At 45.4% G+C, this 27,028-nt stretch overlaps 1 protein-coding gene across 2 annotated transcripts in view; it reads right to left on the bottom strand.

Moving 5' to 3' along the window:
- The window catches only part of CCNK (cyclin K), a 414,782-nt gene that overhangs the window by 325,278 nt on the left and 62,476 nt on the right, over positions 1–27,028 (bottom strand). For both annotated transcript variants that reach the window (XM_078660137.1, XM_078660138.1), the window contains exons 5-6: positions 13,969–14,100; positions 10,072–10,177 (exon numbers count right to left, since the gene is read on the bottom strand). In XM_078660137.1, the coding sequence (XP_078516263.1) occupies positions 10,072–10,177; positions 13,969–14,100 (238 nt within the window). The remainder of the gene's footprint in view (positions 1–10,071; positions 10,178–13,968; positions 14,101–27,028) is intronic.

The raw sequence follows: 27,028 nt of genomic DNA, 5'->3' as shown, positions 1-27,028 counted from the left end.
ATCCTGTGTGTATTCCGGTTGTGGGCGGGACACAGGGTGGGGGGGCTTGGCAAGGCGTTTGCTAGAATTTGTTTGGCTGCCTGTGTGCTGCTCTTTCTTCCTTTAGCTGTTGGCTGCCTCCCTAACAGTAACCTTCCATTATGGATCTTGTTGGGCTGTTGGTCCCTTTCTGGCTCCATGATGGGCCTTGCATGGTGCGGTGTTTGGACAAGATGGTTGTATGTTTCAGCCCTGGGGGAGGGGCAGGGGGTTGCTTTTATAGAATCGATATATGTTGTCTGTTTTTGTTTTTAACGGCAGAAGGTATGTGCCATTGAATTTGATCATTTCCTTGGCATGGTGAGATGTGGACTGTGTTGCTGGGGCTGGGTCTATGTGTGTGGGTGTGTGGGGGGGGGGGTGATTTGGGGGGTGAAGGGAGATACGTAGTTTTATGTTGCTGGTTTGATGTCCATGGCAGCACAGGTTGAATTACTCATGTGGAATGTGTGGGCCTCTTCACCCCCTCTAAGCATTATAATGTGCTGGTTTATTTGAAATGGAGGCAGGTACATATTTATTTATTTATTTTATTTTATTTACTTATAGAGCGCTGGACTCGACCCCCAGAGGGGTATCTCCGTGCTAAATTCGCTGATGGAGCCAGAATCAGTGCCTTTTAGTGGGTGAGAATAGGGGGCTATGGCTCACAGAAGAGAAAGGTCTTGAGTTATGTCTCAAGTCGATAGGGAGTTTATTCCAGATGAGGGGTCCTATATATGAAAGTGCTCTGTCTGGCCTTCTTAATATGGGGAATTTTTAATAGAGATTGATTGCTTGAACGTAGGAGACGTTCCGGTTTATGGATTTGAAATTTTTGATTCAGATATTGGGGTCCAGATCCAAAAAGGCTCTTGTGTATGATGCAGCAAATCTTGAAGTTGATTCGCTGACGAATGGGTAGCCAGTGAAGCTGTTCCAATAGGGGCCTAGATGGTGTTCTCGAGGGGACATTGAGGACCAGCCTGGCCGCAGTGTTTTGGGCTACTTGAAGACGGTTAAGCACGTATTCATTGGCTGAGATGAAAAGACCATTGCAATAGTCTAGACGACTTATTACAAGGGCCTGGACCAAGGTCTTTCTATAAGCATCTGACAAGAAGGGGAAAACCCTTCTTAGGAGACCGATTGTCCGGAAACAGGATCCTGTCACCAGGTTCACGTTCTTTTATAACCAGGTCTTGATCCAGTCTTACTCCCAGATTTTTCACTGATTGCTTTGGGAAAGGGACGGGTCCTAGCTCTAAGGGCCACCAATCTGGTGACCATAGGAGGTTGGCTTTCCCGAAGAGCATGACTTCTGTCTTGCCGACATTACACTGAAGGCAGTTGGAAGCCATCCAGGTGGATACCGCTCTCATGCCCTCGGCAAAGGAGTTCTTAATTTCCGGGGTAAGAGTCTGGAAGGGAAACAGGAGCTGGGTGTCGTCAGTGTACGACACTGGAGTAAACCCATATGTTCTCACGATGTCAGCAAGGGGGGCCACGTACACATTGAATAATGTGGGGCTTAGACATGAGCCCTGTGGGACCCCCTTGGTGAGCTCCCTAAAGGTGGAACAATAGGAGCCCAGGCTGACACTTTGAGAGCGGCCAGTGAGAAAGCTCTCCAACCAGGACAGAGCTACGCCTCCAATTCAAACTCTCTGCAAACGGCCGAGAAGGATCTCATGTGACACCGTGTCGAAGGCTGCAGACAGGTCTAACAGCACCAGAATCATAGAGCCTCCTCTATCCTGTGTCATCTTGATGTTATCTGCCACGGAGAGGAGCGCAGATTCGGTGCTGTATTTGGGCCTGAACCCTGATTGAGAATGGTCCAGACCCCCTGTAGCCTCGATGAATTTTGACACATATGTGTTCACATGCTTCTCGGCCAGTTTGCTTAAGAATGGCAATAAGGAAATGGGGCGAAGATTGGTAAGGTCTGTCCATGGCAAGGCCGTGTTTTTACGAATAGGGTTAACTCTTGCTTTTTTCCAGTCTTGTGGTATTTGTCCCTCTTTGAAAGAAAGATTAATGATTGTTTGTATAAATGGACAAAGAAGGTTGCTTAGTGGAGTCATCATTTTGGCCGGGATAAGACTAGCGGAGAGCCTGTTTTGATGCTACTTATTAATGACAGGATTTCCGTATGACTGGCTTCAGGGAAGGTGGTCAGCTTAATTTGATCATTGCTGGAATGTGTCAAGATGCATTCGGCACTGTCCCTGGTGTTATTGGCCATAGTAATTTTGTCATAAATAGCATCTATTTTGTTTTCAAAGAAAAGAGAGATATCATTGCATAGAGTTTGGGAGAACTCGTCAGGGCTCTCACAGGCTGAGGGCTTCACGAAGGTCTGTAGGATCTTGTATAACTCTCTTGAGGAGTTCCCGGCTCCTGCTAGCTGTGATGTCAGGTTGTTTTTCCTGGCTAGCCTGATGTTTTTTGTAATAAGAGGACAAAGCTTCTGAATGCTTCTTCCTACTATCTTCAGTATGGGTCTTTCTCCAAACTTTTTCTAACCTCCTGCAGTTCTGCTTTTCTATTCTAAGCTCTTCCATATACCACTTCTCCTGCTTTGATGTGGGATGCTGTTTCATAAGTTTCAGCGGTGCTAGGTGGTCGATTGCTTCCCTTAGTGCTGAATTGTATTTAAAGAGGGCTGACTCTACATCATCTGTAGCTAATATGTGTGGCTCTTTCCATACTTTCTGGATCTCATCTAAGGTGACCCTTCGCCATTGTCTGCGCCATATGCGCGGGGCAGGAGGTTGTTTAGCAGGTTTGGCTAAGCCGGGAAGGGTAAATAAGATTAGGTAATGGTCAGACCAATTGACCCGGATCGGTGGATGACTACATATGGTAGGGCCATTAGAAAAGATTAGATCTAAGGTGTGTCCTCCTTTATGGGTAGATCCAGTATTCTGCAACTGCAATCCTAGCTGGGCAAGGTCCGATAGTAGGGACAAGGTCTCTGGGTGGTTGGGGATATCCGCGTGAACATTAAAGTCCCCTAATAGAAGAAAGTGTTCTTTGGCTTTAAGATGTTGTGCAATAAGCTCTGTTAGGGAGAGAGAAAAACTAGTGTTGGGCCCAGGAGGATGATATATCAGAGCGCCTTTCCAGTTATCCTTGGAGCCTGATATTACCTTGAATATCATCACTTCCATCAATGGGCAACTACTCTGCTCAATTATGGAGACTTTTAAACATTCTTTGTATACTATGGCTATTCCGCCTCCAGTTTTTATCGGGCGGTCGAGCCTTAAGATTTTATATCCTATTGGGATTCCAAGTGTTATGACCAGAATGGTATGTGGTTTGAGCCATGAAACATATGTCGGGGTTGGTGGTTTTAATAAGGTCCCATATCTCCAGATGATGTTTAGGAAATGAGCGTACATTAAGAAGAAGGCTTTTCAGACCCTTGGGCTCTGGCCTTCTACTAACCACATCTCCGATGCAGATAGTGGTATGGGATGCCTGAAACCTGCACTGAGAGCATGAGAAAGGACCTTCCGGGCATGGCCATTGGTCACGCATACAACCCCCAGAACCGATCGGTTGTAAGCTAAGTAGTGCTTGATTCTGGTGTCTTCCAAAAGTTCCATCATGAATCAGTCAGGGGGTGTGGCCCCTAGCCCCGTCCGGTCGCAGACGGGCCACTCTTTGGCCACTCTTCGGCAACCTCTGCGCGCAACCGCTGCGCACTCGGGTGGGGCGAGGGCTAAATAGCCCAGAGAGAAGCAGGCACTAGAGCGCTAACCGCTCAGGAAATGCCCCCACAGGAAGTGCCTGGCTCTCCCTGACCCGCCCTCCGCGCAACGGTACTGGTTACCGCGTCGGACCGGGCCGGAGTGAAAGACGAGCACAGACTTCCTTTACTAACCAGTGATGTTATTCCTCCCCCTATTGAGTCAGGACTGGGAGAAAGGTAGGTAGCGCAAACACAGCAAGTGTGGCGTTTTAAAATGAGTGCTGACCCAGAGAATTTAGTGATTTTAAAAACGTCAGTTTCACAATAAAATAGTCCGTTTTCAGTCAACAGAACAGCATCGTTTTTAAGTCAACAATGTTTTAAATAAAGTGCAGGCAATTCTCTTCTAGAGCAATTCAGGCACAGCACAAGGCACAGTTATAATACCTCTGGCAAGCAAAAGCGGATCGGGGACTCTGCCACCGTCACCCTACCGCCTATTGCATTTTTGCAAGAGATGCAGCGTACAGAGTGGGGGAGTCTGGCCTTCTGGGGAGGCTGGCGGGGTCAACTATACGTCACCACTTATTCAGCTTTTTCGCACAGCACGCTTATTTGGATTAGACCCCAGGGTCCCCTTAACGTTGCAAAGACCAGTATAGACCAGGATGATCGATATGTCTTAATATTAGGAAAATTAGATTGTAGGAATGTTGCGCTAGTGAATCTCTATGCACCGAACGTCGACCAGCCGGCGTTCTTGTCCGGATTGGCTCCCCTCCCATCGCGGATGATACCATATGGGAGGATTATTGGGTGCGAGTTTAACTGTGTGGTAGACATGGCCTTGGATAGATCACATCCCCCTTGAGCAGTGTGCCGGCGACTAGGTTGGCGGACTTGGCATACTCGTGGGTTGTACAGCGGGATTTGGTCGATTGTTGGAGAGTACATAACCTGTATGCTCTAATGTACTCCAACCAATTAGGGTTGCATGACCCTGAAGTCCGACTTGACCAGATTTATACCTGTGGAGTGCTGTATGGCATGGTGGTGGGAACTGTATATTTGACAAAGACGTACTCTGACCACTTCCAAGTATTGTGTACCTTTCGGTGGTCTTCGCCTAGGTTCACTATCCCTAACTGGCGGATGGACCCTGTGATGCTTGAGGACGAGGCCTTCCGTGCATTGTTGGGTAAGCAGGTCACAAATTATTGGCTTGATAATACAGGTTTGTCCTCGTCGGAGGGAGTCGGGTGGCATGTTTTGGTATGATGCGCACAGCCCACTAATGTGTGAGTTCTCTCTTTGACTGTTCTTCTACCTCTGGTGGGGTCTCAACTGGATTAAGATAATGCCCTGAATGTAGGACTACCACAAAGATTTTTGCAAGGGGTTCAAACAGTTCAAAATGCTGCTGTCCGCCTGCCCTCTATCACCTTTCATCTGAAGAACTGGCACTGGCTTCCAGTCAGAAATTGGATCTTCTTTAAGACCTTGACCCTTCTGCCAGGGCACTGCACCATTCTGGCCCAGACTATCTGTATTCCAAATTTCAACTCTACTCTCCCTTGAGACCTTTGCAGTCTTCACATGGCCATCTGGCCGAAGTTCCTAGGGTAAAACGAGCTATATCTGGAGGCAGTTCTTTTCCTTTCTGTGCCCTCCAACTTAGAACAAACTGCCTAAGGAACTTCGCCAAGTGAATAATGAAAAATCATTTAGAAAGCAACTTAAGACCTGGCTTTTCACACGCTAAATAGCTTTCTCTAATTTTCTTTTCAGCCCTCTATGTCCCTGTAGTGCGTGGACACTCCTCGGAGTAGCCGTGCACTTTTAAAATCTCCCTGTTCGTTCATTCCTTCATTCAGGCGGGGATTCAGGGTTACTGCATATCTAATAAAGAGGGGGGTATGGTCCCAGCTGCGTTCTGATATTCAGCACCAGGAAGCAGTGCTCGATGGTCTTCCGCATGGGCTGGAGGTGACTCCAGACGGGAGAAGCACAAAAGAAAAGAGAAATTGTTTGAGTTGGTCAAACTCCTGCGACGTTTTCATTATAAGACGTATCTGGCCAGGGCCCACACTGACTGGGATAAATAAGGTAGGATGCTGGAATGGCTTCTCCAGGAGGAGTGTCAGGGGCATACGATCCTCCAGGTTTGTGATACTTCAGGGCAGGATGTCTTCAATCAGGACAGGTTTAGTGGGGTGTTTCTTTGTCACTATTGTGATTTGTACTCAGCAGATACCGTGTGTAGTGACATGGTTACGTGGAGTTAGACTGTGATATCCTCGCCAGTTCCCTCCATTCTGAGGTGGCAGATCAGTTGGGGCGGTTATTACTGAGCAGGAGGTACAAGGTGCAATCAAAGACATTGCAAGGGAGAAGATGCCTGGGCTAGACAAGCTACCTACAGAATTCAACGCTGCTTAAACTTCGAAACTTGTCCCTAATCTTGTGGCCTTCTTTAATGATTCCCGCCAGAGGAGTCTCTTTCCTTCCTCCTTCCGTGCAGCTGCTATCGCGTCGCTTTCTAAGAAAGAGAAGGACCCGCTTCTCCTGGACTCCTACAACTTGCTTTCGATGCATAATATTTGTCAGCTGCCCCTGGACTTGGACAGACAGGAGCGTTTACCGGTAGGAAAGCTGGTCCTTTCGGCTGACATTAAAAAGGCATTTGACTCATTCAGTTGGGAGTTTTTATACACGTCCACGTTAGGCATGGGCCTTGGCCTATCCTTTGTCAAGTGGACGAACCTACTTTACACTCGCCCGCTTGCTAGGATCCACACTGGTTTTTTGATAATCAGAGGCTTCAGCAGTGGAACGGAGCACCAGACAGAGTTGTCTGCTATTATTCATCCTGGTCATGGAGCCATTTGCTCGAACAGTTTGTTTCGGCCAGCACTACTGCGGTCTGAGCCTGACATAATAATGTACGTACCTCTCTTTATAAGCGGATGATATTTTGTTGTATCTGAGGAGTGAGGACTTTATAGACTAAAGGGGGCAAAAGTCAGCACTAAGCAGGCTTTGGACATCGGGTCTAGAGTTCAACTGGAGTAAGACCTGCATCTATACTATCCGATACCTGGGGTGGCCGTTCATCGGAACTGCTGACAACTAGGTCTTCACTCTTGCTGATTTTTACAAGGTAGGTGGCCTTCTGGACGACATGCCAGTTTCAGTGAGTGGCAAGGTTGCAGTCTCCAAGTTTGTTGTATTGCCCAGTCACCTTTATTTGTTCGCAGCCCTTCCGTTAGAGCTTCTTCTGACGTTTTTCCAGGAACTCAAAAGTATCTTGTTGCCGTTAAACTGGGGGCCTTGCGGCAAAATGTGGTGATCTGGAAGCTGCGCCACCCGGTGCTGGAAGGTGGCTTGGCAGCCCCTGACTTGGAACTGTATTATGTTGCAGCACAATTACAATGGGTGGCTCGATGGCGGTCTGGTGTCTGGAATGCTGTGGGTACCCGAGAGGGTGGCTTCCCATCCAATGATTGCTGACCAGGGTCTTGCTAAAACCTGCTCCTCCCTCTAGCATGCGGAATTTGATTGTGCTAAGTAGAACATCACGCTATGTTTCTACCAGTGCTCTTAAGAGGACGCATTCTGTGACACCGTATAACCGCAAACTTTCACTCCGGATTGCTCACCGTTGAGAGGGACAGGGGGGCTAGACGGGTCTCCATCAAAAGACGACAGCCGGGATCATGGTATTGGGCGTTCTTTTTATGGGAGGCGAGTTGTGTCCCTTTTTGGCACTTCAAGAGACTTATGACCCCCTGGAGGGGCCCTTTTTGCTACTCGGCGGACTGAGATGCAAAATAAGAGTGGTGGGGTTCTGGGGCAGCGGAACCACCGGATCACGACTTCCTCTGTCTTCTTTTTCTCATAACGGGGCGGACGAGGGTGGTTATGCTGCTATGTAGAGCTCTCACGCAGGGGGCCCGGCTAGACCTTGCGGCACTCCGATCACATTGGGAGGCATCGCCCTGGTCTGTTCAGGCCAAGAGGAGGGTTCTAGAATGCACCCCTACGGTGTCCTGAGCACTCCCAATAAACTTATTCAATGTTACTATTTGCATCAAGCTTACTGCACCCCCCTGCGCATACATGCATTGTTTCCAGCCGCGACGTCGGAGTGCTTTAGATGTTTTGCAGAGGATGCAGTCTTTTTCCATATGGTATGGTCTTAAACCCTCCTGTCGCCGTATTGGGCTTTGGGCCTCCAGGTAACTCTATAGAGCCACCAACCGGGAATTTGTACTTAGCCCGCAGCTGTGTTTATTGGGCCTCCACAAGAGCACCGCAGCCCCAAAGACTACGGATACATTTCTGGATCTGGGCATGATTCTTGCTCCCAATTAACTAGGAACTGGAAGTCCGCTCGGAGCCCAGGTAAATATAGGTGGGGGTTAGAGCGGGTGAGGTGGGTGGAATGTCAGCGAGGCAATTCGCAGGGAGGAGGCCATGGGAGTGCGGACGGTGCAGATTCTGTCTACGTGGGACACCATATTGACGGCCAGTCTCTGAATGGACTGTGATTGTGGATGAACCACTTTTGGATACTGCCTCGCACACTGCTGACCAGTTGGTCGTGGCGTCATCCCTCGAGGGCCATCTTTAAGGATGCCTGGTTATTATGGGGGCCCTAGCTGTGTGTGTACATGCATGTCTGAGTGTGTCAGAAGATGGATGGGTGACAGGATAAACGTGCTGAAGAGTTGCACAGTGGCTTTGTAGGATTAAAGAGGCCCTCTCACGGGCTCACACCCCTCCTTATTTGCTATAGTGTTTCTGGTATTATTGATCTCTCCAGTTATGTATACTGCCTTTTTTTCTGCCTGATGATTATTTTGTATTTTTTTCTTTTGTTCGCTATGCTGGATTGCAATATTAATTAAAATATTTTGAAAAAATAAATAAATAGAATCTACCGCTCTATAGTTCTCAATGCCCCAGACAGCTTTCCTGACCTACACAAAACTTCCCAAATTATTACCTCCAGTCAGTCCTACACAGCAGAATTGGTAAGTACTCATACCAGGCCACGGCCACTTTGCCCACCACTCTACAAACGCGCTCCCTGGCATGCTCTTGGATGGGGATTGAAGTCCCCTTCACTGCTGGGGGTTCTTTAGGGGCCAACTACCCTACCTTTAACCTCCAGTAAGCCCCACGAAGTGGGATTGGTGAGAGGTAGACAAAGGCCTTGCCCCCTTTCTCCACCACTCTGCAAACGCGCCCCCTGGCGCGTTGTAAGTTGGGGTATTAAGTCCCCTTGAATCTTGAGGATCCCTGGGGCCAACTAGCCCACCAGGTACCTCCAGTAAACACCAAAGAGCTGTGTTGCAGAGAGGTGTAAAAAGGGGCATGGCCTGGACCATCTCTCTTCAACAAAGGCCGTTGGTGCTTACTGGAGGTACCTGGTGGGCTAGTTGGCCCCCAAGGGCCCTCAGGATTGAAGGGGACTTAATTCCCCGACTTAAAACGCGCCACAGGGCGTGTTTGCACATGTCACCTCAGGCCCCGCCTCCTCCCTTTACCACTGTGCAAACACGCCTGTGGCACGTTTTAAGTTGGGGGATTAAGTCCCCTTGAATCCTGAGGGTCCCTGGGTCCAACTAGCCCACCAGGTACCTCCAGTAAGTGCAACAGAGCTGCATTGCAGAGAGGTGTAAAAAGGGGCGTGGCCAGGACCACCTCGCTGCAACGCAGCGCAGTGGCGCTTATTGAAGGTACCTAGTGGGCTAGTTGGCCCCCAGAGACACTCAGGATTAGAGAGAAATTAATTCCCCAACTTAAAACGCCCCACATATAAATCCATGACCCCACCTGTGTCAGTGCCTACGGCTATCAATGGCGATCCCATGCAAGAGAAATCAGCTTCATGGAGAAAAAAGCCAAGAGCCTTGCCCTGGTCATGCTAAATTATCTCCCTATTTTTGAAGGTGGTTAATGAATTAGCCAAATTAAAAATGTTAAAATGTGAATGCCGGTATATTCTGAAACTGTAGTTTCTAGACACAAAGATATGGAAAGAAGAAACCCCCTTCAAACACATGTTTTATAACAATTCACTGCATGCACTTAACTGCCCGAAAAAGGCCACATACTGATCTGAAAAGTAATCAGTTACTAGAGCAAACTTAAGAATACTGAGTCAAGCTCTGGATTGCAGTGTTACCTTTGCAGTAAAAGCAGAATCTCCTACTCTGCCCACAAATGTAGCTAAGTCAGTACAAAAGTCCATCATTTTAACATGCCAGTAGTAAGGATAACAAGGAAGCATGCCTTCTTTTCAATAAAACACAAACTTAACATTATTAGAAAATCAGCTTTACCTTTAAGCTGTTTTGCATATTTCAGCAAAAACTGGTATGGATGTTCAACTTGTAAATCAAACTTTATTGTCTGTAATAATATTCTCTCCAGGACCATCACTTCTTCCTACATAGAAGAAAACAATGTTTTACTTTTCCCAGACAAACTCTTATAGTCTGTTTTCAAAGGCAAACTTACAGAAAACAACTTCTAAGTCTTCAGACATCATTGTTTAAAAATTTCATGTACTCAACCATTAAACAGAAAGTATTATATAATGGCAATCTTGTTACTATGGCAAAAAAAAAGAAACTACTGTGTATGTTTCTGAAAGCTCCAACAATGGATCCCCTTCTGAAGCTGGGGATGCAAGCACTTTACAGACCCACAACCACATTCGCAAAGAAAATAGTCACTCGCAGTTGCTGCTGTTAAAGTTGAAAAACAACAAAAACTGAAGAACTTGTTCAGAATAAAAAGGCATAAAGTCCCACAAAATTCAGGCTCTTCAGAAAACTTTTTTTGTTGTTGAGAAATTACACTGAAGATATTAGCAAATGCAAAAATCTAGTTCTCCACAAGGACATGTCTATAAATACCGGAATTCTCCCCTAATTCACAGCCGTAGAATAGAAATCCCCAGTTTAAAGGATGAACTTCAAAAGTGCATTCCATGCATACAAAAGATGTTCCACAATTCCATTTTTATATCATTTTGTGAATGAAAAAGATATTTACCTTTGGAGACATCCTTTCTGAGGGATGCTTGCGCTGGCTGCAGAACCCTAATCTTAGCCAGCTCTTCAAGCATCATAACCGGTCTAGATTATTATTTTTTTCACCAGCTGCCAGCCTGTGCCCAATATCTTTGCACTTTACTGACTTCACAAAACCAAAAATGTGCCGATTAAACTGGTAAAGTAAGTTCTGTTCATGTTTACCCCTTTGAAGAGGCCAAGTAGAAACAATATGAATCTCCTCAGAAGAAGGGAATAAGAGGGCAAAAGCAATCTGCAGGAAAGTAAGTAACCACCAGAAAGAGCATTACTGAAAGTAACTAAGTAACCATCAGAAAGAGGATTACTGAAGGTAACATTTCCTTGTACTGGATGCAGCTTTCTGCAGACTGGTCATCTTAAAGCTACTCAGAAAGCAGCATCTATTCAAGAATAAGTTCTTTAATTCATCAGAGGTCTCGATCCAACAGTTGTTGGGGAATTCCTCTACCAAACAGTATCTTTTACCTCGGACTTAATTCAAGACAATAGTGCTTGGCAAATGGAGTACAATCATTAGTGGCAGCTTCACAAATCTCAGCAAGTAAGGCACTACTTTCGGCATCGCAGAGGTGGACTCGTTTGCTTTCAATGAATAAGCATTGAGGGCCAACTGCAGCTTTTAGTTCACCAACTTGCTACAAATCATATTGTACAGCACAATCCACAAACCATGTGGAAATGGTTTGCTTTCTCAGTGACCCCAAAAGCCCACTAATGTGGTTAGTTTGTACTGTATTTCTTTAATGTTTTCACTCTAATTCTATACATGCAATACTTCCACTACCACAGGCAGGTGAGGAAAATAAAGACCGAACTAGCAACATCATCTTTTGAAAAACATGAAATGGTCATACCACCATAGGTAAAAAACCTTAAGCTAATCTCATAACGTCCTATACCGGATAAAAATAATATAGGGCCTCTTCGACGCCCAACACCTATTCTCCTTGAAAGACTTAATAGCCACCTGATCAATATTGCTTAACATAAGCAACTCGTAAAAACAAAAACAAATTAAGAGCACAAATTTGGTCCTCATGCATGTGACAGATCCATGTCACTTTAATGTAGTACTGTGCTACACATCTACAAAGTACTTCAGTGGCCTGGCAGGGGAAGGAGGTGCTGCACAGATGCAAACACAATACACATGTCATATTCTTATTTGTAGATGACTCTACAAAGAGAGCATGGCAGGCGCTTTTTTTCAAGTGATGAGTTGGAATACTGATTACAGTGCTCGCTACTACAACCTAAGTGCTTCAACAGTATAGAGAATCAAAAAATGATGCCTAGAACTGTTATATACCAAATAGGTACCATAATATAGGCCTCAGTAATTTCATTACCCTTCACCTATATTCTTCCCTACATTACACTTGTTACGGTTTACAGGGACTGACCTTTTACCGAGATACAACACTGCATTCAGAATGCAGGTTTTCTCTAGTTCAAAATCTCATACATTATGCATGAGGATTCTTGGAAGCACAGCAGGACTACCATCTCCTGTATAATATCTATGTATAAAGTTCATGAGCGACGTCATACTTAGGCAGACACAGTAATACAGCAAGGTAGGACCCCTGGGGAGACCTATGGGTATATATACATTACATCTTGCTAAGATAAACAGAGGAGGCCAAGACTTCCCTGCCGACACACTGACCAGAGACGCTGAGGTTCCTGCATGCAGACAACTCCAGCTCGCAGTGGTCTAACATCCCTCGTGGTGTGGCCAACTCGAGAACAGGACGGGGTCCCACAGTCCATCACTTCAGGTAATGGGGGTTGACTAAATCCTACAGGGATTCTTGGCTTAACACGTACACACATGCTAGGTACATTTAGGTACATCTAGTTAGGGATGCATCGTAGGAGTAAGCATCATTTTATCATGTGTTTTATATATTAGAATGTATTCATGATTATTGTAAGATGTTAGAGCTATACCATCCATTGACCTTTATAGTACTGCTAATCATTTATATCTTGTACTGTCTAATGGTTGTTGCAGCTCATCTATTATACACCAAAGTAACTACTGTTCAATACTTATTGAAAACGCCCAGCCTGTGTATTCTGTGTATCTCTCTGAGACAGACTAAGTAAGCATGAGTGACTGAGCGAATAGTAGTATATTGTTTCCACGGTCCTGAGGGATCAGGGTTGTCATGTTTGATGGTTGCCAAGAACTATTCCCTCCTTGGTAAGAGGAGATTCTAGTGGCACTGTGAGCTCGCTGGTACAAGAAGCCAACATACCCGGTGGGGGTGTCTGGAATCAGTCTGACACCAATCTTACTGTGTATGTTGTCTGAACGTGCAGATCCTGTATATTTTCAGTAGGAGCTACACGACAGAACATCCTATTTCCCCAGTTTGAATGCCCAAGTCATCAAATATTTTTAGAAAACCTGGGTTATCACCGTACATGGAATCTTTCAAAGTAAGTCAGTCATTATGAATTAATATGTACTTGCCACTTGAGTTTACTCTTCAATGGGTATTAAGGTAAAACATATATATATATTTATGAATACACTGATTGCTGGTGATTAAAACTGTCCAGTCAGTTAAGCTCAATGATGTGAACATTGCCCTTGTGAAGTCTGCATAGCACCCATTATAGAAAACTACTGGAAAAAGCCTAGAAAAGCCATAAAATGGTAGGTTAACTATAATCATGGATGTGTTGCTATAAATCAATGAAACAGTTCTAGAGTATGGAACTTCAGACAAAAATAATGTATCCAAATCAGCAACAATGTATCCACATTCAGTCTTCGAATACCTAGCTACAACTATTGATTAGGATTTAAGGTGAACAAACCAAATCAATACCTAGCAGGTTTACAAACGATCCACTACATTATCAGGATGATAATGGAAAATGGAGCCGATGCCCATGCGCACTAACACCGAGAGGAGGAGTCACCTATGACGACAAAGACTTCTCCAGAAGAAAAACAAAGTGCAATCATCCGAGCCCAACACCAGATGGCGATCTATTCATAAATGTACCATCTGCAGCCCATATGCCTCGAACAGCAAAGTTACTGGACAAATAAATCAACAATTGCTTTCAGCACAATCAAGTCACAAAAGCCCAATACATTGCAAAATGATGAAGTCTTACCTTGGGATCATCGCCAAACTGACCAAACTGCACATCAGTTAGTAAACTACGTGCAGTTTTAATTATGTCCTTACATTTTTTGGGAGTTTCTTCAACTTTCCCTGCCAGAAAGAGACAGCAAGCACCGGTAACCTAAAAATGAAAAGCATTACGTAAGCAACGCATGGGAAATGCTTCAGTAAAAACTTAGAATCATATGCATTAAGATCCCCAAGAAAAATTATGCAAAAGGGCCTTCCACATTTTGACTGAAAGCATCCAGAGTATAGCTAGACCGGCTGTGGATCGCCACCGGACTGCAGACTATGGCTGAAACTGTAAACATCCTATTCCATGTGGTCTTTACCTACTGGTTGGGGAAGGAAAGATAATATGGAATGAGTAGAAAAGGAAGTTAGCATTGCTTTACTAAAATGGTAGTTGGAAAGGGTACCATTTTACCCTCTCTCACACCACTATAAGCACAAAACTACTATTCTCAGCATCTTCAATAGGTCGTCTGAGTGCTGTAATCAACTGGTCAAGGAAGGCGATTAAAAAAAGATTACAATGGTGTTAAACTTTGCAAATAAATAAAATTAAGTGTGGCCATTCTTTGTCTGACAATTTTTAGCACTTGAGTTTTTAGGGCTGCGTCCACAAAAAAGGAAACACTGCTGCCAAAGCACGTGTGTACAGGTTTGGAAGATGAAAGTATGGGGGGAATTTACGGTTAAACTCCAAGAAGCAACCACACCACTATTGATATATCAATTTCACAATCAGTTTAACAAGTTGCATTTAAAAAGAGTTATTTACCATGCAGTAGTCACAATATACCTTTACACTATTGTTAACCAATACACTGTACTAGGCTTGCAAGAAAACAAACGTATAAAAATGGCTAGAAGACCATAAGAATGTAACATTTTCTAGCATTCGTAAATGTCAATTCTAATAAGGACACGGATGCGAGTATTATGCTTCATCTTTCTGCACTTTGTTGTACAGCAGCCATTTACAGAATTACATTTCCCATGAACCATAGGGAAAAAATGTAAATATCAATCCATCCAATCAGCATGTTGGGGATCTTTTTATAGAAACTTGTTGATTCTACTGCCACATCTTTCTTCCAGGGACAGAAACCAGAATAAATCCATTTGATTCCTGTTTTGCCGAAAATAAAATCAATTTAGTCAAAACACTTATAAGGAGTCGAATATTGACTCTTTCCAACAGAACCTGGTCATCAAGTTAAACAGTATGGTCTACATTGCCTAAAGCACAGGAGTCTTTAACTTTTTTTGAAAACAGTACTTACTGTGAATCCAACCTTCAGTCTTCCACCCGTCCCTGCTCCTGACACAGGGTGAGAAAGCTGGTCATCACGTGGGCTAATCCTCGCTTCCTAATCCTTAATAGAATTTAAACTTTGTTACGAAAGCTAGGAAATTTGACATTCTATGTCCAGACTGGAGAAGAGGATTTTGCTACTTTAAGACTTATCCACCATCAGAGCAGCTACGCTGGGAACTGGCTTGAAATAAAATCATTTGAAGGTCAAGTCAGAGGACCAATCTACTGCGTTAAGGATATCTTCCAATCGTGCTCCCAGGTCAAATGATTTTGATGCCACTGCTCCCTTGGTAGAATGTGAGCCAAATATCTTTGAGTATATGCCAGTCTCCTGCATGGTCCATCTCACTCACCTAGTAATTGTAGGGGAGGAGACCTCCCTCCCCCCTTTGAGGTTTACGAATGGCGATGAGGAGTAGGCTTTTTTCTCCGAGAGGGCGAATGGGATGTCCTCCTTCATAACCCTGCCTACGCTTTTATATGCTTTTATAATGAGAACCACGCAAAATTTGGGAGTCTTCGCAAAGGTGGGGTATGAAACAATGCGAGAATTACAATTGATTTCTCTAGAGATTATTCCACTCTTATGTCCAGGGCTCTGACATCTGCTGCACGTCTACAGGACACCAGCTATAGCAGGGTAGCCAATATGGCAGACAGCTCCTTTCTGGCAAGATACTTGTTATTAGGCCAGAAGAGGAAAAGATTTAGCACCTTAACGTCCCACAGTATCGAATACCTTGGTCCTGGGGGGTAGTGATAGGCAAATGCCTCTAAGCCCACAGAATGGCCTTCTATCAGGGCTTGTCCTGCTGAGACAGCTGAACGGAGGGTATTGACCGACTTGTATGCCATGCCATTCGAAGTTAGGGAGGTCAGAAAGTTCACAATGTGGTCAACTTCTGTCCCCACAGGATCAAAGTGTCTAAATCTGCAACCTGGCTTGAAAGTCCTACAAATTTCTATCGTTCCCAGTAATCCTCCACACCATAAGCTGCAGAAAACTTGCCAGAATCAGATGGTGAGGATTCCCTGAGGAGACCTGGAAACAGGGGTAGACGGACAGGAGAATCCCACGAAAGTTCACTTGGAACCAGATGCCAAAATTGAGATCGCTAGATCCAAGTCACCACCACCAGGTCTGCCTGCTGTCTGAGCTTGCGTCGAGAGCATCATAGTCATGGAGACTGAGAGAACTGCATATCCTATCTCTGATATCCAGTCCTGTAGAAAGGCATCTGTTGCCACTGCATTGGGGTCCGGCCTCAAGCTAAAATATCTGTTTATCTGGTTGTCCAGCCACGATGCAAAAAGATCCACCATGAACAGACCCAGTCTGGATAAAATCGCTAGGAAGACTACCTAATGGATCCAGTTTCCACAGGCTCATGTCCTGACGGTATTGTGACTGCCAGTCCGTCACTTGGTTGGCAGAGCCTGAAGGTGATCTGTCCCTACTTAGATCTTATTCTTGAGACAGTAGCCCCAAAAGCTCTGGGACAAACCGGAAAGGGGCTAGGATCTCGCCCCTCCCAGGTGGTTGATGTAACGGACGACCGCCACATAGTCCATTTTCAGAAGTACGCAGCACTGTACCATGTCTTGGTCCAGCCCTTCACTGCAAAGGATCCTGCCAACAGTTCCAAGCAGTTGATGATCGGACCTTGTACCACTGGAGGAGAATTCCCCACAACTAGCCCCCCAGCCTGTGCGCCTTCGTCTCACCAGGTCCAGTTCTGAGCCGCAGGTGGCTCACCCGTTCCAGGCCTCCATGTGGGCCAGCCACCAGCAAATTTCCACCATAGCCTTGTCCAAAAGCAGTACAGTTTGAGAGTACATGAGGACTTTCCAGAGATAGGAAGACTTCAGTCATTGGAGGGCCTGATAGTGAAGGGGTGCTGGAAAGATGACCTGAATTGAAGATCAGAGTAGACCCACCACCCTTGTAATATGAGGGAGGAAGATGGTTGGTCTGGCCAAGGTTTCCTGTAGCTTGTGTCTGAATTTGGCAATTTTCCAAGATGGAAAACTCAAAGGGGCTAGAACACAGTACACTACGAAACCCAGGAAAATTAGGGATTCTGTCAGAGTCAGAACCGACCTAGCCCCGTTAGCGGAGAACCCGTGTACTGTAGATCGACCGCCATCTGCAGATGTACAGAGGCATCAATCACCTCAGTTATCGTCTATAGTTAAGTAGGAGATGCATTCCTCATCCGTGTACAAGTCCTGCGACTCCTGCATGATAAGTGCAAGTAAAGCTGGGGGTTAGCCAGGTAAGTATAGGTAACCCGAGGGTCCAATCGGGAAGTCAGTAGCCCTGGGCCACCACTCGCCCACCTGATGTAAAGGGCAGTGTTCTGTAACAGCATGGGTCACTGTCCCAACAAATACCACAAGACACGCGATAATTCAGGCATTTCTAAATAATACAACACCTCACTGGGGTGTATAGTCTCCAGGTGGTAATGGGAGCGCATTGTGGGACTGTCACAACAGGTCACATTGCATCAGGGAAACCAAGGGAAAGTATTCCGATTGAGCACACCAGCAGCAAACTGAGGGACGCATGCTTGTCGCAGAGGCTGGGATAAAAGAAAGCGCAGGCACCTTCTAGCAGTCGGAAGACCATGCCGCACTGAGCCTAATCAAGCCTCGTTTGAGGCAAACAGGAAGAGGAAGAGCATCTGCGGCCGCACTATGGGGTTGCGAGCGTTCCTGGGGCCATGCTAGGGCAAACAATGTTAGCAAATTGATATGAGCATTATCACAGTCAACAAAAAAAGCTGCATATAACAATAACATTTTTGTGGGCAGGAGGCCACTGGCATTTATCTGATGGCTGCTGGAGCAGCGAAGAAAGAGTGGAAGGAGAATCAACAAGTGTCTATGAAGGGAGCCCCTGCATGTGGATTGGATGGACTGGCATTTAATTTTTTTCCCAATGGCTCATGGGAAATTTAGTTTTTCTTAATATTCTGAAAATGGCTGCTGTACAATAAAGTGAAGAAAGATGAAGCATAATCCTTCCCTTGGATTATGACATAGAATTGTTGTTCTGCATTTTAAAATGTCTTTAACATCGTGAATGCTAATAAAGCAGTGTTTTAACAGTGCTGTGTCCCAACATGCTTTCTATTTTTCTACGGTCCTTCACTGTGCTAAAGGTTTGAATACTTTACACAGCAGGTGTTACCAGAAAGGCTTCCAACCTTGGATTATAAATTAGTTACATCATGTAATGATTAGCCAGTGTTTTGGTGGGGATTTAAACCTTTTGGTTTGAGGGCTGTTGCAAGCACCGCCCTTGCTTCTCACTGTGAAAAGTCAACAGTTACAATTGAAAATCGATAAAAACAACAGTATTAAGTAGGAATTAAAGAAGCATAACATATAATTTAAGTGTGTGATAAAAAGTTCCTTATCTTCAGCAGCATAATGCAATCTGGCAGAGTGAAATCTGTGCTACATGTAGAACTTTACAAATTGACTGCTTAAGTTTAACATGCTCCATGCCCTGGTAAATGCTAACTCACGGGGAAAAACAAAGGAGATCTTGGAGTCTGCACTGAATATCTGAATGTGCACCTAATAATGATGTCTCTTGCCAGTCCCCCTCCCCCAATTCATGACTAGACTGCACTGCAAAAGCAAGATAGTGGCTTCAATCCAACTATAAATGTGCTAAAAAACATATTTTCTTCATAATGGTTCTTAGACATGTACCTCAGCTACTCAATCATTGCCTTTTGACCCAGCCAATTGTCCTCAATCATATTTAGGGCTCCCGGTTTTATGGTATTTGTTTTCTTGACATTTCCGTCTGTATTTAGCCATATTTCTTTTTTGCTAGTTTGATCTGCATCTATCCATTTTTATTTTGGGTTTTGTAAGACAAATGAAGCAAGCATGGTACATTTCCATATTTATTTAAACAATAAAAGTAAACTTTTATCTGAATGTATAACAGATTTCAATAAAATGAAGTCCCACATATGATAAAACAATACATATTTATGAAAATATGAACATTTTAGTATCAACCTTTGCTTATCTACTGGAGTTAAAGCCTCATAACAATAATTTCTTTAACTCTTTACTTGTCAATCTTCACAGCTATTGGCCTGACAGTCACGACTTAAAGTATTTAGAATCACTCAAAAAATAGAGACTAATTTCCATTTTTATCTAAATACCGAGAGGAAAATGAATGGTATCTGTCTGTATTTATCTGTAAAAATACATAAAACGTAAAACAGGGAGCCTAAATCATATTGTTGCTGTGTCTATGCTCTACCTCTATAGCATTAATCTGTCCTGGATAAAAATACAAAGCCAATCGATCTCACCAGTTCGAGAGCTATTGGTGTTGCCAATGTAAATGTCTTTTAGCATGTTGAATAGCAGCATGGCTGCTGTTCAGCATGGCTGAATGTCAAAAGTGCACTGTATTCTGAACTTCTATTTGAAAGCGCTTTCATGTGAGATGATGAAAAAAATGTTGATAAAATAAAATATTTGGTCAAGAGCACACTCCACTGTATTCTGAACTTAACGAGCAATAATGAAGTGTAACATTTAAGAACCATTTCTTCGCAGTGTAGAAACTGGCAACCATGACCTCACCTCCATGAAGGAAAAGGAAAGGTTACACACCCTTGGACATAGTTCTGCACCATAGGAGTGTTCATTGAAGTCTTAAACCTTTGAATAATTCTGTGCTGCCTGCCCGGACTAGAATCCAGGAAAGGGATCGGTATAGTGTTGATCACTGAAAGTAGTTTTCCATACATTTACAGTGTAGACTGTCAGATGGATTTTCCCAGAGAATGCTGGCAAGAATTGCAGGAGGAATGTACTGAAACAAGCTTGCAACACTTTGTCATAGGAAAAGGGTTGCAACTCGTAGATACAGCATGAAAAGAAAAGACAGCCTGATAAGCTTACACAAAACTTGACCTGTACCTCTAAGGACCCTAAAGAGACTTATCCCGCAATGCACTGGCAATTTGCCTGAGAGAGTCTGTTCGTTTTTTGCACGAAGTACAGGATAACAATACTGTCTGATAGACGCAGAGGGTGTTTACGACTTCAACAAAGATTCCTGCAAGTTACTTACCTTCAGTAATGCTTTTTCTGGTGGATACAGTATCTGCCTGTGGATTCCTCACCTTTTGAATGACCCCATCCGGCCTTAGGGCTGTGTGGCCTGCCAGAGGGGTGACTTATCTATGCCTTCAGGAAGCACTGGTTGGCATGGCACCCAGGCAGGGTGCCATGTCAACTTTGTGGTTTTCTCCCTCACAGGGGCGTGCAAGCTGCAATGGCAGTGGCATGGTCCCACTGAGGGTGTCCCAGAGGACCCTCTTCAGCTACCGGGCCCTGTAGGAAGCCGGCTCTGTATATACTATACCAAAGTGAGGTGCAATGTGCACAGAGTCCAATGGAACCCCAGAGGTAGGCAGAAGTAAAGTTAGATAGCACCTCACTTTCTATTTGTGGTAGTGTGGTCGAGCAGTAAGGCAGTATCAGAGAACAGTGTTTTTGTTTTTAAAAAAAATATTTTTATTTGCGTTTTATCCAGTAGTAACAATACAATCACGTCATCTTCGGTAAACATCTCCCGCCCTCTAGTCCTCCATCTCCCGCCCTCTAGTCCTCCACCCCCCCCCCCTCCATATGCTTAAAAATAATACTTCAATCTGCTTTTTAGCCCAGCTCATTGGCGCTGTCCATATTATTGTCCGTATCGCCATGTCTGGATCCCTTCTGAGCCTTCTTTTCCCTGTACGTGCCCTTCCTCTACTCACCCCTTTACAGTCCCCCATCAAGGCCATGATATTTTCTCCATTTATTCCACACTCTACCAAATTTCTTGGGGCAGCCTCTAGCCTTATATGTGACCCTCTCTGCTGCCATGTATAGGTCCATACCTCTCCTCCATTCCCCAATCTGTGGTGTCGTGGCCACCCCCCTGTGTTTCGCAACAGCTCTCTTTGCCACCACCAGGGCCAGGACTAAAAAGATTAGCAGTGGGCGTGCAATATCTATATCATTAGTCATACCCAGCAGGAGTAGCTTGGGGTCCACGGGCAAAGGGGTTTCCAGTACCGCTCCCAGTTCCTTCAGTATCTCCCCCCAGTATAATTGGATCATTGGACAGGACCAGAGTATGTGGTAAAAGTCCCCCCTTCCTGGCCGCATTGGAGGCAATTCGTATCCCCTATCTGCCCCATTTTGTGTAGGCGTACCCTATCAAAATAGGTTCTGTGAAGGACATTAAATTGTATAAGTCGTAGCCAAGACTTAATGGCTACCTCTCTCGGGTGCATGAGAACTGTGTCCCAGTCCACCAAGTCCATCTCTCCTACATGCCTCTCCCATTTGGTTTTAAGCCAGCATATTATTCATGAGGTCCTATATGTGAGTGATACTGCCCTTTCAGGTATTTGTTCCTGTAGTAATCTACCTTCTAAGGGGGCATATTCAGGTAGCGTGTCTTCTGTCATCCCCTCCGCTCTCCACGCATGACGCAGTTGAGCATATTTAAGGTATTGCGTGGGGAGCAGTCCGTATTCTGTCCTCAAGGCTGGAAATGATTTCAAAACTCCCCTCACCGTCACGTCCCCTATCGTTGATATCCCTATATCGTCCCATTTCTTGAACCCCCTCATTGTATTCAGTTCTCGTAGCCAGGTGCAATGCCACAGTGGCGTTTGTCTTGTAAGCTTTTTCTCCCACCCTAAGGTCCTAGTCGCTCTTCCATATCGTCAGCGTCAGTCTGGTGGCCGGCAGTAATCGTCCCTTCTCTTTACCCCCATACAAATAGTAGGTATATGGGCGGGGGCCCATAGTACTTCTTTCCAAGGCGTATGTGGGGTGGATAGCCGAGGCGTGGACCCAGTCGTTAATCACTATCAGGTGCTCTGCCCAGTAGTAAGCCTCGATATTGGGAAGGGAGATCCCCCCCACTGTATTGGTGTCTCTGCAGGGTCGACAGTGCTACTCTAGGCTGCTTACCTAACCACAGATAGGTCCGGACTTCCGAGTTTATTTCCTGGAACACTCTCCGTGGGAGGGGGTAATATTAATTTTGGAATGCATATAGGAGTTTAGGTAGTGTCACCATTTTGAACATGGCCGCACGACCCAGCAGCGTTAGAGACAGTAGCTTCCACCTGGCCGCGTCCTCTATAAAGTTGCACACTATCCGTCTTACATTTTTATCGTATGAACTTTTCCTATCCATTATCAGGAACACTCCAAGATAGACGATCCCCTCCACTGTCTTTTGTAGCCTTTCTGGGAGGTTTGTCCATTGTTGTCTGCCGCTAGGGTCGTATATGACCGATTTATGCCAGTTAATTTTATATCCTGAATGCGCTCCATAACGTTCTAGCTCTGAGTGCACCTCGGGTTCTTTTCTTCAAGGCGCAGGGCAGCTGGAAGCAGGGGTGTCTTTTGAGGTCAGATTTCACCTTACCGTGCCACTTGCGGTTTTCGGGGGGGGTGGGGGGAGTGGTCTCTGTGGAGAGGCTGCAGTCAATGTTGGGAAGTCCTGGAGGGGTTATCCCACGGTGGATTCGGACTCTGGAGCGTTGGGGGACCTAGCTGGGACCGGTGGGCCTCTCAAACGCGGGCCATTGGCGACGGGTGCAGTGGTAGTTCCAGGCGTCGTGTTTCTTTGTCCTCACCAGGCTCAGGGTCTGTTTTCGGAGCTTCTTTTCAACATAGCTACTGCTCACAGCAGATCCAGTGTTTGTTGAAGGCAGCCAGTCCTCCCAGGGTTCTGGAGGTCTCTGGCTGCTGGACAAGACGCTTTTTGGTGCAGGATCTCTCAAAGCTGCTGTCGACCCAGGTGGCCTGGGGCCAAGTCAGTTGTTCTCTGCTGTCTCCTCTGCCGGGCGTCTTCTTTCGTCCTTTTTCTTCTTAGATTGCGGGAATCTGCCTTCTTGGGTCAGGGCTGCCCCCTAAACACTGTATTTAGGGGTAATTAGGGATCTCGGGGTAAGTAGCCAATGGGCTACTGACCTTAGGGTGACTACACCATTGGTGTGCTCACCCAACATGGGGGAGTGAGCACAATCCCTAATCCGGATTGGGAAATGCCTGCCATCTGCAAGATAGCGGGCACTGAAGAGTGGGCTTCACCTCACCTACCACACCTGAGGGGTGTAGTTGGCAGAAGGCTTGCTAGTTTTTCCCTCCTGTCTTCCCGCCAAAAAGGAGGGGAGACAGGAAGAGGGCCTGCTCCTAATAGTGTGAGAGGCTGGAGAGGAGGGGTGGGGGGTTGCATTACAAAGGATGACAGGACTTTGAAGCTCCTTGCCACAGATGGCTCTTCCTGGCCTGCGGGAGGTGTGATCACCTCCGCCCAGGAAAGGCTTTGTTCCTGGGCTCAGGGAGCGAAGGGTCCCCACCCTAGGGGGCTAGAAGGAATATGCTACTTACCAGTATGCATCTGTTCTTGGCATGTAGGGCTGCTGACATTCATATCTTTGCATAGATCGCCACCTAGTGTTGGGTCCGGATGATTGCACCTTGTTGTCCTGGAAGAGTCTTCGAAGTATCACGAGATAGGTGGCTCCTCCCCTGGACTACAGTGCGCATGGGCATCCTCTCCATCTTCAGATTGTTTTTCGCCATTGTGGCAAAGATGGAGCATAGAAAAGTAAGAGATGACCATGTAAATGTATGTAGAAAGAGTACTGCAGCTGTGACAGGCACCGGGGAGGAGGGTGGGCGATATGAATGTCAGCAGCCCTACATGCCAAGAACAGATGCTTATTGGTAAGTAGCATATTCCGTTCGAGGCATGTGGGATGCTGAATTCATATCTTTTCATAGACTGTATAGCAGTATCTTCTCTAGCGGTGGTCACCTGTACCAGCTGCAGCAGTTTGAAAAAGAGTTTTAAGGACAGCCTGGCCTACAGCAGCTTGTTGCTTTGCTTGCACGTCCACACAGTAGTGTTTAGTGAAAGTGTGTTTGGTAGACCATGTAGTCGCCCTACATATGTCTTCTAGGGGAATTTTTCCTAGGAAAGCCATGGATGCCCCCATCTTGCGCGTTGAGTGTGCTTTTGGGGGAACTGTTGGAGTGTGTTTAGCTTTTTGATAGCATATTTGAATGCATTTAACTATCCATCTGGTTATTCCTAATTTTGAAATGGGATTCCCTTTATGTTGTGGAGCAAAAGCAACAAATAGTTGCTTTGTTTTTCTGAATGATTTGGTTCTGTCAACGTAATATAGCAGAGCCCTCCTTACATCTAATGTGTGTAGGGCTCTTTCAGCCACTGACTGCGGGTTTTGGAATAAAACTGGCATTTCTATTGACTGATTGATATGGTACGTGGATATAACTTTTGGCATAAACTTAGGGTTAGTACGAAGCACTACCTTATTGTGGTGTATTTGCATGAAAAGTTCTTGAATGGTTAATGCCTGTAGCTCACTCACTCTCCTGAGGTAATCAGAAATGCCACCTTCCATGTTAAGAATTGTAATTCACATGAATGGAGTGGTTCGAAAGGTGGCCCCATAAGTCTGTTAAGCACTACGTTTAAGTTCCAGACTGGCAAAGGTGGATGTTTTGGAGGTATGATTCTTTTTAGGCCTTCCATAAAAGCTTTGATAGGTGGGATTCTGAACAGGGACACTTGTTGTCTGTTTTGGAGATATGCTGCTATAGCAGCAAGGTGTAGTCTTATGGAAGACTATGCCAGATTGCATCTTTGAAGATGTAATAAGTAACAGATTATGTCTTGGATGGAGGCATCTAATGGATTGATTTGGTTATTATTGCAATAAATTACAAATCTTTTCCATTTAGCTGCGTAGCATGCTCTAGTAGTTGGGCGCCTTGCTTCCTTGATAATGTTCATACAGTCTGGAGGCAAGTTAAGATATCCGAATTCCAAGACTTCAGGTGCCAGATCGCTAGTTTCATCTGATTGGGACCTGGATGCCTAATTTCTCCATGTTTCTGAGTTAATAGCTGCGGCGATAGGCGCAGTCTTTGATGGGAACTACTGAGAGTTCTAGGAGCGTCGTGTACCATGGCTGTCTTGCCCATGTGGGAGCAACCAGGATCATTGTGAGTGATGGTTGCCTTAGTTTGCATGCCACTTATGGAATCAGTGGGGTTGGCGGAAAATGCGTAAGCAAATCTGCCTGCCCAGTTCATCCATATCGCATTGCCTTGTGACAACGGGTGTGGGAACCTGGCGGCAAAGGACTGGCATTTTGAGTTTTCTTTTGTGGCAAACAGATCTATTTCTGGATGTCCCCACTTTTGGAAGAATGGTTGGAGAACTTGAGGGTAAATCTCCCATTCGTGTATTTGTTGGCTGTGTCTGCTAAGTAGATCCGCTATTTGATTGTCTTTCCCTGGTATGTGTTGTGCGAGGAGAAAGATGTTTTTGGGAATTTCCCACCTCCATATGCTCGGTGCTAGGCGAGACAGCTGCGGGGAGTGTGTCCCTCCTTTTTTCTGGATGTAGTACACGGCTGTCATGTTGTCTGTCCGGATTAACACAGCTTTGTTGTACAAGTATTTTTGGAAGGCTTTCATGGCTAGAAATACTGCTAGCAATTATAAGTGGTTTATATGCAGCGTCTTTTGCTTGACTGTCCAGAGCCCTTGGACTGTGTATTGAAGTAGGTGGGCTATCCCAACCTATTAGTGATGTGTCCGCTGTCAATACTACTTGTGGAACTGGCTCTTGGAACAGTCGCCCCTTTGAAAGATTGTGTGGATTCCACCACTGCAGAGAGTTGCAAGTGCGACTGTCGACCAACACTAGGTCTTTCAGTTGTCCTTGAGCCTGGTTCCAATGCCGTGCCATGGATTCTTGCAATGGACGCATTTGAAGTCGGGTATGAGGGACAATGACTATGCAGGAGGCCATCATGCCTATAAGCTGCATGAACACTCGAGCTGGAAAGGAGTGTTGTGGTCGAAATCCTTGAATGAGGGTTTGTATGCTGGCTATCCTGGCTGGATTCGGATATGCCTTTGCCACCAAGGTATTGTTGTATGTGGGAGGGTTGCAGATGTGATTTTGGGTAATTTATAGAAAATCCTAGACTGTGCAGCAACTGGATTGTTTGAGACGTATGGTTTGCACACTATTCGATTGATTTGGCTTTTATAAGCCAATTGTCTAAGTATGGAAACACGTGGATGTGTTGCCTACTGCTAGGCATTTTGTGAAAACCCTTGGTGCTGTAGTTATCCCGAAGGGGAAAACTTTGAATTGGTAATGGTGACCTCCTATTGTGAACCTCAGATATTTCCTGTGAGCTGGATGTATAGGTATGTGAAAGTATGCATCTTTTAGGTCTAATGTAGCAAGGAAGTCGCCTTGCTGAAGTAACGGGAGTACCTGTTGTAGAGTGACCATATGGAAATGCTCTGAGAGTATGTACTGGTTCAGAGGTCTGAGGTCCAGTATCGGTCTGAGGGATCCGTCTTTTTTGGGGATTAGGAAGTAAAGAGAGTATACTCCTGTTCCCTGGTGCTGAAAAGGGACTGGTTCTATGGCTCCCTTTTCTAGCATGGATGTGACCTCTTGTTGTAACAACGTGATGTGCTCTCTGGACATTGGACGGTGTCTGGGTGGTATGTTTGGTGGAGTAGAAGTGAGTTCCAGGCAGTAACCATACTTGATAATTTGTCTCACCCACCTGTCTGTGGTAATGTTGTTCCAGACTGGTAG

Source organism: Lissotriton helveticus, chromosome 9 (genome assembly GCF_964261635.1).
Source record: "Lissotriton helveticus chromosome 9, aLisHel1.1, whole genome shotgun sequence".
In the NCBI taxonomy this organism is placed as follows: domain Eukaryota; kingdom Metazoa; phylum Chordata; class Amphibia; order Caudata; family Salamandridae; genus Lissotriton; species Lissotriton helveticus.
This window is presented reverse-complemented; position numbering and strand designations above follow the sequence as displayed.